This window comes from Thalassophryne amazonica, chromosome 14 (assembly GCF_902500255.1).
Source record: "Thalassophryne amazonica chromosome 14, fThaAma1.1, whole genome shotgun sequence".
NCBI lineage: Eukaryota > Metazoa > Chordata > Actinopteri > Batrachoidiformes > Batrachoididae > Thalassophryne > Thalassophryne amazonica.
Window position 1 is genome coordinate 89,566,693 of NC_047116.1, and position 13,809 is coordinate 89,580,501.

The 13,809-nt window shown below is 40.1% G+C and overlaps 2 protein-coding genes across 4 annotated transcripts in view; both read right to left on the reverse strand.

Annotated features, from left to right (window-relative positions):
• The window catches only part of hsd3b1 (hydroxy-delta-5-steroid dehydrogenase, 3 beta- and steroid delta-isomerase 1), a 29,074-nt gene extending 18,314 nt beyond the window's left edge, over positions 1-10,760 (reverse strand). Inside the window, exons 1-3 of the mRNA XM_034186931.1 lie at positions 10,749-10,760; positions 9,491-9,505; positions 8,011-8,019 (exon numbers count right to left, since the gene is read on the reverse strand). Of these exons, the coding sequence (XP_034042822.1) occupies positions 8,011-8,019; positions 9,491-9,492 (11 nt within the window). The 5' untranslated portion in view covers positions 9,493-9,505; positions 10,749-10,760. The remainder of the gene's footprint in view (positions 1-8,010; positions 8,020-9,490; positions 9,506-10,748) is intronic.
• A 513-nt stretch (positions 10,761-11,273) lies between these two features.
• si:rp71-68n21.9 (kelch-like protein 9) overlaps positions 11,274-13,809 on the reverse strand; it is a 74,775-nt gene continuing 72,239 nt past the window's right edge. For all 3 annotated transcript variants that reach the window (XM_034186769.1, XM_034186770.1, XM_034186768.1), the window contains exon 11: positions 11,274-12,264. In XM_034186769.1, coding sequence (XP_034042660.1) covers positions 11,768-12,264 — 497 coding nt within the window. In that variant the 3' untranslated portion in view covers positions 11,274-11,767. The remainder of the gene's footprint in view (positions 12,265-13,809) is intronic.

A 13,809-nucleotide genomic window follows, 5' to 3' on the forward strand; every position in this document is an offset into this window, starting at 1 on the left:
CCAATGTTAAAGATAGGGATTTTCATGACTTTGCCCTTTAACCTGTGACCTTGAAAATTGAATCACTTCTTGCCTATCAGGATATGAATCATCAGTAAAAAAATCATAATGATATATGAAAATTTGTGGGCTCCAGGCTGTTCACAAACAGACAAACGGGGGCAATAACATAACCTCCTCCTCCAATGACTCATCTACTATAAACATTAGTTTCAACAACAAATTCACACATAACATGCTTACATACACTCTGGCAGTAGAATCCAATACTTCAGTAATACTGAGGAATTTGGTTTATCTGGTAATATGACTAGTATAAATAGCCACTGAGTCAATGGCTAAAAAAAGCAAATTATAAGTTAAGCTTAGATCTTGTAGTCTTGATCCATGACATATGAAACTAAAACATCATTTTCTCAAATGCTTCAATCAGGGCATCCATTCACTTCACAAAGATCACTGCATCATCTGCAAAGTCAAGTTCAATGAAACTTTCCTTTATGACAGAGGTGCTGATTTGCTGGAATCCAGATGAAGAAAAAGAATATATCACTGATGAATACCAGAATTCACTGAGAAGAAGTCAGAAACTACCTCCTCTCCAAACTGTGCTCACAAAGTCTGTGTAAAGGCCCACTTTGATATCCAACATCTTATTGGGATTCAACAAAATTCTCAAAAAATCCCATAAAGTAGCACGACTTCCCAAATCAAACACTTATTTTTTGCAGCACTGTTTGTATATGAGTCCTCAAAATGAAATTAACACATTAACACATTAAGTTGAAGATGCCAAATCATTTTGAGCATGCTCTTCAGACAGATATGATATTGCTGGTATGTTTACAGAAGCTATTTTTCCTTCTGTGTTTGTCGTCCTTGACACAGTGGTTTAGATAGCAGAGCTGCTTGTTGGCTTATCTGGATGACAGAGCATGAAAGCCCAAAGATTGTTTCAACATAACTCACATCACATGCATGTGATCACAACAAATTGTGTGTGTGCACATGTGCACGTGTATCTGTGTGTGCACGTGTCCTTGGAAAGCTCAAAAACCATTATTATGATTGGAACACGTTGGCCTTCACCCTTCAAGATCATCTGATGTTGGTACTGATGTAGATGGCAGTTATAAATCTCTATAATTACTTTTACCAAGGTAGTAATTTGTTTGGGCCTATCATCATAAATCACCAGATGAAAAGAACACAAAATGAAGATGAAACTTTTTGCATCTTTTGAAATTTGATGCACCAGATCAATTTAAAGGGCAGCTTCATTCTGCCTCTTTGATATGCCATTGGCATGTCGGTCACCTGCTGGGTGCACTGTAAAAAAGGATTTTCAAGAAGTAAAAAACAAAACAAAATAAAAACAGCCTTAGTCCTGGGAAATTTTTTGCCTAAAAAGAAAAATATTCTTGCCAAGCAAGTTTTACACTAGAAACTGAATCTAATTTTAAGAAAATATATTTGTTGTCTTAATAAGATATTAAAGCTAATATTAAACTAGACTATAACACCTTCAAGCTGCAGTGGCTTGCATGAAATCCCAGAAGAGGAACAAAATTGAGGAATATCAACAGAACTTCTCAATTTAAGAATTCATAAAATGACAGCAATTTAAAGCAATTTTAAGGCTTTCAAATTTCACAAAACTGGCAAACTTTTTACCCCCATCACACTAGACCGCAAATGAGCCCAAATGCTGTACAAATGAGGATTTGAACGACGGTCGTTCAAATTTGAGCTGCACTCGAACGCCTTGTACAGCATTCGGGACATTTGTGTGGCCAGAGCACATGCACTCTACATTCGTGTTGCACTTGTGTTGGAAAACATTCAAACGGTGCTCGAGTTGCAGTCGTACTGCATTCTGACTGCTGTACGAATGCGATATGATATTCGTGTGCAATTCGAACCATTTGAACTGCGTTCGAGGGTCTGTACGAATTGTTTGCGAGTTGAATCCTGGTTGAATGTCTCGATCATCGTCCTCATCACACTAGAGCAAGAATGAGCGTGAATGCCGTACAAATGGACATTCAAACGATATTTATGCAATTTGAGCTGCATTCAAGTTGGATTCCAGTTCCTCGTGCAGCTTTCGTGTGCATACATTTGCATGGGCAGCAAAAATATAGAGAACATGCACACCACTGTTATGCTGCATTCAAACTGGGGAATAGTTGAACGGCGGTCAATGGTTAGTCGTACCACATTTGTGCTTCTTTTTTAAAAAACCCTCCTCTATTCCACTTTATCATGAAGTTGTATAACTGGGATACAAAATGCAAAACATGCACTATGCACAATTTCTCCCATCACAGCCACATAAGCCTGTAACTTCTTGTGGCTTGTCTCAGTGTTTTGGTAGCTTTCCTCACTCTTCTTCTTGCGCAGTCACTTAGTTTTTGAGAACTGTCTACTCCATGCAGATTTTCCATAGAATGCCATACTCTTTGTATTTCTTCATAATTGATGTAAATAAAGTTCAATTTGATGTTTTGATGAAAGAAAATCCTTTTTTTTTGTACATGGCAGGACAACATGGCATCCAGTTCTTCCAATAAAACATCTGGAATATTGATTTGTCTGACCACAGTACATGTTTCCACTATAATATAGTCCAACCCAGATGCCTCTAACCCTAGATAAGTTGAAGCTACTCTGGACAAGGGTAACATAAGGCTTCTTTTTTTGAATATGTGACAGAGAGATCACTGTGTAATAGTAGTCAATAGGTCTCACTCCCCCAAAAAATAAAAGATACTTTGGCCACTCAGGATAGAGCCCATTTTTAGCCAACTGGTCAGAGCGCCGGAGATTGCGAGTTCACGTCCTGAGGGGAGTGAAGTGGAAGAGACACAACACAGATGCAACAGCCACTACACATAGTAAAGCTTTAAGTGGCATTTGTGAATATAACTCCATATTGTAATGTCTGACATAGAGTGGAAGGTTCCTGGTTCAAGACCAACTCTGCATATACTCCCTGTGGAGTTGTGTCAGTAACGGCATCCGGCATAAGACATGTGCCAAATTAACATCAATCCATTGTCAGCTGTAGCAAACACAGGGAGAAGCCAGACTTACTTTATTGTAGTGACAAAGGTTTACCAAAGTAATCCCTTGACCATGTGGTTATATCAGCTGTTGATGAATGATGGTTCTTGATGCAGTACTGTCTGAGGGATTGGACATCATAGGTGTTTAAATTAGATGTGGGGCTTTGCCCTTTACAAACTGAAATTCTTCCAGAGTCCTTTAATCATTTAAAGCACTGTGGACCAAAAAAAAAAAAAAACTGCAGACCTGTGAAGTGAAAGTAACGGTAAGACCAGTATCTCATTGGGCTGCATCTGTTGGGGAGTAGTTGGAGACACAAAATCATGACAAAACATGCTAATTAGCATTAATTTTTCTGTTGGAATTTCACTGACTTGGTACTAATGACACATGAACTCATGTTACCAGAATGTGGGATGAATGTTGCATGGACTGGTGGCAAAAATAGGGCCAAAAATTGCACGTAGTCCACATACAGCAGTGTTCAGAATAATAGTAGTGCTATGTATGTGTATGTATGTGTGTATAGTAGCATCTGCTGTTGATGCTACAAACTCAAAACTATTATGTTCAAACTGCTTTTTCAGCAATCCTGTGAATCACTAAACTAGTATTTAGTTGTATAACCACAGTTTATCATGATTCCTTCACATTTGCGAGGCATTACTTTTGTTGGTTTGGAACCAAGATTTTGCTCATTTACTAGTGTGCTTGGGGTCATTGTCTTGTTGAAACACCCATTTCAAGGGCATGTTCGCTTCAGCATAAGGCAACATGACCTCTTCAAGTATTTTGACATATCCAAACTGATCCATGATACCTGGTATGCGATATATAGGCCCAACACCATAGTAGGAGAAACATGCCCATATCATGATGCTTGCACCACCATGCTTCACTGTCTTCATTGTGAACTGTGGCTTGAATTCAGAGTTTGGGGGTCATCTCACAAACTGTCTGTGGCTCTTGGACCCAAAAAGAACAATTTTACTCTCATCAGTCCACAAAATATTCCTCCATTTCTCTTTAGGCCAGTTGATGTGTTCGTTGGCAAATTGTAACCTCTTCTGCACGTCTTTTATTTAACAGAGGGACGTTGTACATGGCAGGACTACATGGCATCCATTCTTGCAAATAAATTAGCTTCACACAGGCGTCTTCTAACTGTCACAGCACTTACAAGTAACTCCAGACTGTCTTTGATCATCCTGGAGCTGATCAGTGGGTGAGCCTTTGCCATTCTGGTTATTCTTCTATCCATTTTGATGGTTGTTTTCCGTTTTCTTCCACGCGTCTCTGTTTTTTTTTGTGTCCATTTTAAAGCATTGGCGATCATTGTAGATGAAGAGCCTATAGTTTTTTGCACCTGCGTATAAGTTTTCCCCTCTCCAATCAACGTTTTAATCAAACTATGCTGTTCTTCTGCTATTCTACTTCTACTTCTACTATTATTGTGAACACCCCCTTTTCTACTTTTTTACTAATAGCCCAATTTCATAGCCTTAAGAGTGTGCATATCATGAATGCTTGGTCTTGTTGGATTAGTGAGAATCTACTGAATCTACTGGTACCTTGTTTCCCATGTAACAATAAGAAATATACTCAAAAACTGGATTAATCTTTTTAGTCACATAGCACTACTATTATTCTGAACACTACTGTACGTAGCGCATGAGTGCTGCTCGAATGCCACACTGTGGCTACAGCACTGCCCTGTAAGTAATAGTAAAATAAATACAATAAAATAAAATATTAATAAATGTAGAATGATGCCCAGGAGCTATGTCTCCTCAATATTATTATTTCTGCTAGCTCCACTGTCCTATAAAGTCCTCCACTGGCCAGGCTCTGGGATCCTCTCGGCTGTGCATGCACAGGGGTCACAGAGGCTTGGCAGCATTAAACTTACTTCCACTGCAGTCCTCAAAAAAAAAAAAAAAAAGTCAAAGAAAAAGTAAAACACAATAAATCTAGACAGGAGTCATCCAGCCAACTGTCCCTGCCTTCTCCCTGGCTGCTGGACTTGCTTGGTCTGGTTGGCCTTGCACTTTGATCATATAAAAGCAAAATTGTGTCGTCAACCCCTCACAAGTTGTCTCACATGTTGTGCACTTTATGACTTATGGATCTACATTGAATGAGGTTTGAGATGCCCATGAGGACTCTGTCTATTTAGAGAGATTTGTCACTGCAAAATTTTTGGTTTGTTCAAAATTCATCTAACACAAACCCAGGCGGAATTTCATGAAATCCCTAACGGATGCACTTAGGAAGTTGTTGCGGCCCAGAGAAATGCTAGTCTAAGCAGACAATGGGAAAAACCATGAGGCTGTTCTAAGAGCTATTGTGCATATTATGCAATGAGCATACATGACCTAAAAAAAATAAAAAAAAACTTGGGTAGGGAGGAACCCAGAAGGGCACAGACAATAAGATCATGGTACGCAACAATCTGTGCATGCACGGGGCCATGACAAAAATATATTTTGCTCATGTTGTCTGCAATGACAGGAGTCAATAGAAATACAAAGATCAGTTTGTTGTATTTATTTATTTATTTGGCATTTTCTATATCTGTTAGGCATTGTGGTAGTTGTAGAACCCAAAAAGGCAGACATGGAAGCCCTGGAGGTGTGAATAAAAACTTGGTGATTTATTTATTTATTTACCCTGTCTGTATATATAGTAATGGTATATGCCAAACTGGCAGTACCATTTTCTATATATGCACATATATGCAATTTGTTCTTGCAAGACAGATAGTATATAGTGCGTGAGTGAATGCGGTGTGTGTGTGTGTGTGTGTGTGTGTGTGTGTGTGTGTGTGTGTGTGTGTGTGTGTGTGTGTGTGTGAGACCTTCACCTGTCCTTCCTGATCAACGTATAATGTTTTATTTAAAGCTAACAGATCATTTCTATCAGGAAGGGCTGACCACCAAAACAACATAGAGACAGACAAGAACAAAAGACAAGTGGTGACAGTAATAACTGTGAGGTGATGAAATATATGAGACACCGAAGAGGTGAAACCCTAACAACACAACATACCAGGACAAACAACCACACATACAAAATGTAATCCAGGTGAAAGCAGAACATAGCACAGGAACTACCGGGAGGCACAAGGAGCAAAAAGTAAATCAGAAAGATGGAAATACTCAGTGGACACAAAAACACATAGTCACAATGGTGCGGAGCTGGCCAGTGGAACACAGAGTCAGAAAACATGATGAGTAAAGAACAACTTGACAAACAATGAACCACCAAAGAACAACAGAACAGGTGTGCTTAAATAAAGAACAACTAATGAAACAGATGCGGGAAAACAAAAGACAGGAAACAAGAATGCCCAGGTGAAATTAAGTGTCCTACAAGTGATACAGCTAAACAGACAAGGACAGTGATCAAAAAGCAAAACCTTGGCAATGTCACAGGGAGGAGGAACAAGTGTGCTTAAATAAGGAACAACCAATAAAAAGATGTGTGAAAACAAAAGACTGGAACCAAGAATGGCCATGGGAAATTAAGTGGTGTACAAGTGATCAAAAAGCAATGGACAACCAAAGATAAGTGGAAAATAAATAAAACCCAAACATAACAGTCCAAAGAGAAATAACCACATGGAAACAAATAGCAACTAAGAGGTGAGTGCAGCAGAATAACCACAAATAAGAACAACTAAGAAAGCAATAAAAAAAGTGATCAAATGTAAATGCCAATAAGTACAAAATAGTAACAAAAACCAAAATCTAGAATACCAAGAAACAATAAGTGGAACTACGTATAACCACCACGCATACACAATGACTGTGTGATACAGGACTTGTAACCAGACTAGAACAGAATACATAACCACATGTATGGGACTGAACACACACAAGGCACAATGGGGGCAGCACACATCCACAAGCCAAAGAGGAGGGATGGAGACCACACAAGCACCCACACTCAAGATGGAGGGAGGTGAACAGCAGACACACACTCACATCTACATACCGTAGGAGGGGAATGATTGACACACACGCATACACATAAACATCCATCCACAGACACTGAGGAGGAACCACGCACAAGCAGGTCCACACGATGGACATGGAGAGACACAGCACCCATACCAGAGAACACAAAACAACAAAATACAAAAACCCTAAATAAACCAAGAACTCAAAAACATGGCCAAATGGGCCGATGGGCGAAACCACCACAATATTCTCACCTCTCTTTGATTTGAGGTTGTACCTAGGGGCGCACATTTTTGCAAAATTTTTTCACGTCTGATCCAATCCCATTACCAGAATTTGGATATCTTCTGATACAGATACTATTCCGATACCAGAGCTGTGTTTGCTTTAACATTATTATTATCATTATTGCTGATTTTATATGAGGATATTTTGTATCCCCAGTTATACAGCTTCAGGATGAAGTGGTATAGAGGAGGATTTTCTTTAAAAGAAGACCTGAAAGTTCAGCTACAATTTGCCATAATGTACATCCAAGATGCAAGCCTAGATTTGATGTTTGGGTGAAAGAATTAAGCACTTAAATTTATTGTTTGGTGGTTTCTTATGGCATTTTGGAAATGCAGAAATGTGCTCCTTCCTCAAAAATGGTACATGTACTCGTACGTAATTTTTGGGCCCGCCCCTGTGAAAAAAAATCAAATCTTGATTGATGAGAAACAGCAGGTCTTGAAATAAAAGCATAAACTTTATTGAGGAAAGACTGCTCTCTCTCTGTCCCGGTCTCTCTCTTCAAGAAATTAGCTCTTTCAAATGCTCAAACACACACAAATGTGAAAGAACAAAATAAATCTGATTAATGGTATACATGTTTATGTACAGTAGATGGGGCCATTGTTGGGTCCAACCCAGTCTCACGGCAAGTCGTGATTCAGCAGCACGAAATATACATTAATCTATTGGTTCGTCATATTGTGACAAAAAGCACCTCATTTTCGTCACGGCAGCACAAATTCATTCTAATTCATTCCGTGATGGCTAATTAAAATCGAAGCGGGGGGAGGGGTGGTGGTTATGGTTAGGGTGGGGGGAACGAGTAGGATTAGGTTATGGTTAAGGTTAGGGTTGGTGGTAGGAGTAGGGTTAGTAATAGTGAGTTAAAAAAAAAAAACGGTCACGAAAATTTGACTCATTTCGTGATAGGAGGATGAAAAAAACCCAGAAAACGTGAGTCTGGGCTGTTGGGTCAGTGGCTGAATTTTCATCTTTTAAACACCAGATGGCACACCCGTCCTGAGTACATGTACCGTTTTGAGGATGGAGCGTATTTTTGCATTTCCAAAATGCCATAAGAAACCACCAAAAAATAAATTGAAGTATTTAATTTACTCATATTTGGAGTCAATCTGGGTAAATTGTTGCACGCTTCCTCCAAGCTCCTTTTGTCTTTCTGCCCCGGCTTATATAATCCTTGTGCTCTTTAATGTGGTGCTTTTTCAAATGTTTAAGTTCGCTGTATTGTAGGTCCCAATGGAGCATCGCCTCCTGGTACAACGGCTTTGCAAACATTGCACATTGCTGTTTTGCTTTGCTGTGTTTCTAGTATAAAATATTTCCAACCAGCAGACATATTGGGATGAAAAGTTGGTTCAATGAGGAATACTCTTCAGTGCTCAACTGCTAGCTGGCTACTAACTGCGGAAGGGATTTCCTGAACAGAGGTGCGTGCCATTAATCCCCATCTCATTAAGACACACCACCATTCACAACCACCCCCCCATACTCTGCAGCCAGCCATCAGAGAAGCCAGCAGCACTTGTGAAGATGTTTCAGTTGAAAACACACACACACACACACACACACACGTGAATCCTGGATTGGAAAACTCCGCAGGTTGTATTGGAAATTTTGCTTCAGTGAATTACATTGGTATCGAAACCTGATACCGATATTGGATTGGATCCGCCCCATCCTTAGTTGTACCAGAGGACAAACATTATTTGAAGTGTCGTTATCCTATAGGACCATAATAAACAGTAGGAGTCTAATACAGGGTCTCTGTATTACTGATGCACCAGTATAACACATTCACTGTGCCGTGATATTTCCCCATGTTTTCGATATAGCATAGAATCATTAGTCCACTGTTTTGTGTAGCAGTGCCAAATGCTTTCAAAGAGTTTGTGCCATCTCATTGTGTCTCAGTGTGGTGGCAATGCAATGAACAAGAACAGTACAGCCGCAGTGAGTTTTAGTAACAGTTTTTCTTTTCTTTCTAAGTCTGTGCACATCATCTGGTTGTGTTAGTGCGAAGCCAGCAAAGGTTTAAAACAACAACACACCCATGGTAAGTGAAACAAAAACAACACTTCCCCCCTCCCAAATATGAAGTCTCTTTCTGAGGATGGAATGAGATAAAAGCACAGATGGATCCTTGTCAATCAGGTAGCACTTTCCACATAAATATATGAGTTCTCCATCCTTCCTGTTCAGACTGTGCAGGCCGGGACTTTAGCCAGAAGGAAAGGAGATGGGACAGATTGCCCCACCCCTTTGAGTGAATGTCCACTTTGAAGACATTTTTTTGCATGTACTACTACTTCTTACTAATAATAATAACAGCAATGATAATATTTTTAACAACTTAAATGTTAGTTCGGTATTACTCTGTGCATAGGTTTTATGTGGTGTTGCATCTGGCATAAAAATTGTACTGAATCAGAAGGGACTTTTTACTCTTTCCATAGTTTTTTTTTTTTTACAATTCTGCACTAACTAGAATTGATAAGCCATATAAAATATATTTACTTAATTTAACTTTTTTTTTTTTTTTACATAACTACAGTGTTTCTGTGTAGGCTCTCAGGTGGTTTCCATAGTAGAGAAGCTTGAATCTTTGACTGGACTGGGTTGCTTGACGCGAGGACGTTTCACTTCAAATCGCAGAAGCTTCCTCAGCTAAAATTCTTGCTCTGGTGGTCTGACTTCTGTCTTGACTCTTGTAGAGAAGAATAATCAAGAAGTCACAAAAGCTGGAGTATCCTGTTACAATGGGGTACTCAGGTCAAAGCAGTTTCAGTCTTTTGTTCATGGTAATGAGTCATTCACATCATCAGCAGAGTCGTCAAGGGAGCAACCAGGAGAGGGTCCGTCCCATCATTAGGAGGGACAGCTGCCCTGTCATTAGGAGGGTTCTAACTAGAGCACAATAGGTGCTAATTAGAGCTATTGTTTAGTCACTAGCCTATAGCAGTCTGCCTCGTGGTAGGAGGGGTCTGGTTAGGTTTAAAACTCCAGCTTTTGTGACTTCTTGATTATTCTTCTCTACAAGAGTCAAGACAGAAGTCAGACCACCAGAGCAAGAATTTTAGCTGAGGAAGCTTCTGCGATTTGAAGCGAAACGTCCTCGCGTCAAGCAACCCAGTCCAGTCAAAGATTCAAGCTTCTCTACTATAACTACAGTGGGACGTGAAGTAATATCATTTTACTTACACAATGTCTTAGCTCGGCATAACTGGGTTTGTTTTGGGTTCTAACTTTAAAATCAGGTCAGTTAGGGGTAGCAAAGCAATAAATATGAAAATGATTAAGTCTCTCAGGGTTCGTAATCTTATCAAACAAACATGCAGGCTGTGATGTCAATTTGGAATAAAGGCAGAGAAAATACAAATACAACACACATTAAGTAAAATAATAAATACCTGGGGTACACAACACCAGACACTACAATGTATGCATGCATTTGGTATGGTCCCATAATCGTTTTCCATAATCCCCGTGGGGGCTCCCTGCACTTCCCAGAATGCACCGCAGTGCCAGCAGAGTGCCGGTGTTTCACAGTGCATGTAAACAATGGTGTTATCCCAAGTTGAGATGGTTATCTAGAGGAGGTGTAGCACCTGTGATGGACTTCTTCCGTGCCCGATGTTGTCTTGTTGTCCAGAATTCACGAGGTGTGTTTACATTGTACCCTGAACTGGAACTCTGCTGAAACTGACCTCTCCCATGAGTCATGGACCGCAAGATGGTGCGAGATTCACAACTGCAAAATTAAACAAAATTTATATAACCAGTATTAAGCACATTAATGTATCGATACTGTGATATGCGTTGAGTATCCAATGATACATATTGTTTTGTACTGACTTCTGAGATATGATATGGAGCCCTATTAATTAGGTAACTTCTTTTAATTTCATTTGTTACACAACATCTGACTTCACAAGTAAATCTGAGTCCTAGTTTGGGTCATTATCCTTTATTGCACTTTTAAAACTTAATAAAATAGCTTTCAGACATACAGTACAATGTTTTAAAACAACATCCCGACAAATTATATGTATGTAAAAGCCTGTTTTTGAGAAAAAACCTTGACAAATCAATGTTTGCTAATGTTAGGGAAACCTTTGATGATACCACTATCTACATTTACACCGTTATTGTCCTGTGAAGCTCATACAGGTAAAGATCAGCAGTACACCAAATTGAATTAAGGAGTTTCATATTTTACTTAAGGCACACTGCCTTGGCTACTAATAGCTGGGAGGTACTGTACAGTGGAATTTAAAGATGGCCAGCCATGGCTCCATTGTAAAATTATTTAGCCACCAAAATGGTAACAACAAATGCAGTTGATAGATGTCTTAATTCCTATTCCTGATAGCAAAAAATAATTTTCACTTTGCCAGTTCTAGACTGACTCACACATAATTTGAAATCACCCTATCCCCATGCTGTCAGCTCTTAGCTGTTGGCAATGGACACTCCTGTATCTGTGGTTCATCTACGGAATCCTCTGGCAGATGAACAGTCATCGTACAGGCACGAATCCCCCCAAGGGGTTCCAGGATTTTGAACACTTGGTCCCATACATCTTGCTCTGGATCATATCGCTGTACAATGTCAACCATGCATCTGCTGTTCCAGGAATATCCTCCAACCACATAGATCTGCCCATGAAACACTGTGAGACCAACATCACTCTGGCCACGTGGAATGGGCGCCACCACAGTCCACTGGTCTGTTTTGGGACTGTAGTATTCACAACCCATGACGTCATCATAGTCGCTAATGCCTTGGAAGTGATTCCCTCCCATGACATAGAGCCTGTCTCCTATGGTACACATGCAGTGCAGGCCACGGAGCTCGGTCATGTCAGCTCGCTGACTCCATGTGTCAGTGACAGGATTGTAACACCAAAGCTCCTTTTGAAATGCATCACGGGTAATGCCACCTGCAAGACAAAATAGATGCAACACAATTTTAGTTAAAGATATTAGTTAAAGATATTATGGATTATATAAATCGGACAGCAGATTATACATCCATCCAACAATTTTCTGAAGCCACTTATTCCAATTCAGGGTTATAGGGGTGCCAGAGCCTATCCCAGTGGTCACTGGGCACGAGGCAGGATGCACCCTGGATAGACTGTCAGTCTATTGCAGCGGTGACACATTCGTATAGGCAAATAAACTCACACTTGCACTCATACCTACAGTCAGTTTAGTGTCACCATACACAATAAATTTTACTTAGTTATCAATTAATTGAAACTGCACATCTTTGGATGCGGAAGGAAGCTAGAGTACCCAGAATGAGCCAACACAAGCATAGAGAGAACATGCACCCCACAGAAAGCACCAGGATGGAATTGAACCTGGGACCTTCTTGCTGTGAGGCAGCAGTGCTAACCACAAAGTCACCATGCAACCCGCATGAGGATTACAGATGCATGCCAACATGCATCTGATGCATGATGAGCATCTGATGAGTGTCTGATGCAGATGGAAAAGCGCTATATAAATGCAGTCCATTTACTTTAGTAGTCCGTCCCTTCTGGAGATAGTCCACCAATTATGATGCCCTCAGCAGCCCAGAAGACAGAGGTCATGATCTTTCCAAGTAGATGGGGCAGCTTTAGCTTTCTCCAGCAGGGGAGAACCTACATTTCCATTGCTTTGACTTTTGTTTGGAGTCCAGTTCAAAGTGATGGATCCAGTTCTCATCCATGGTCATGAATTGTTGCATGAAGTTATCAGGATCCGACAAAAAAAGCCAAAGATTCTACCTGGACATCTAGAACCTCATGTGCTTCTGAATCAGCCATGAGACGCCTCTGTTAGTGAGGACCATATCATGGGTCTTCTGGATGATATTGTTTGAGGTGGCAGTTCTGGGTCTTCCTCATCTTGCTTGCTCCATCTTTGACACTGGTTTTACCCCTCTTGAATTCAGCTGACCAGCGTTTAACTGTAGCTTAAGACGGGGCATCCTCCCCTAATGTCATTACAACGTCCATTCATGGATCTCCTTCAGAGACATTCCCTTTTTCATGAGATAGTGAATCACAGCACGTCCATTAGCTTTGTCGATTTTGCCAATCTGTCACAGCTCTACTCACTTCACTGAAATATTGTGTCTGCAACATTGTACCCAGTGAGTCAAAATTTCACACATTCTCAAGAGAAATGTTGGTTTTCAGAATGCAAAAGATGGTGAACCATGCTATACATTTTCTGGATCAGAAAATGTATAGCATATATATAGCAATGTATATATATATATATATATATACACACACACACACACACACATTATATATACACACATTATATACACACACACACACACACACACACACACGCATCCAGAAAGTATTTATTCCACAGAGACGGCTCTCACTAAAGTGATGAATGATCTTCTGCTTGCAATGGATTCGGACACCACTACGGTTCTGGTGCTGTTAGATCTCAGTGTTGCATTTGATACTGTGGAT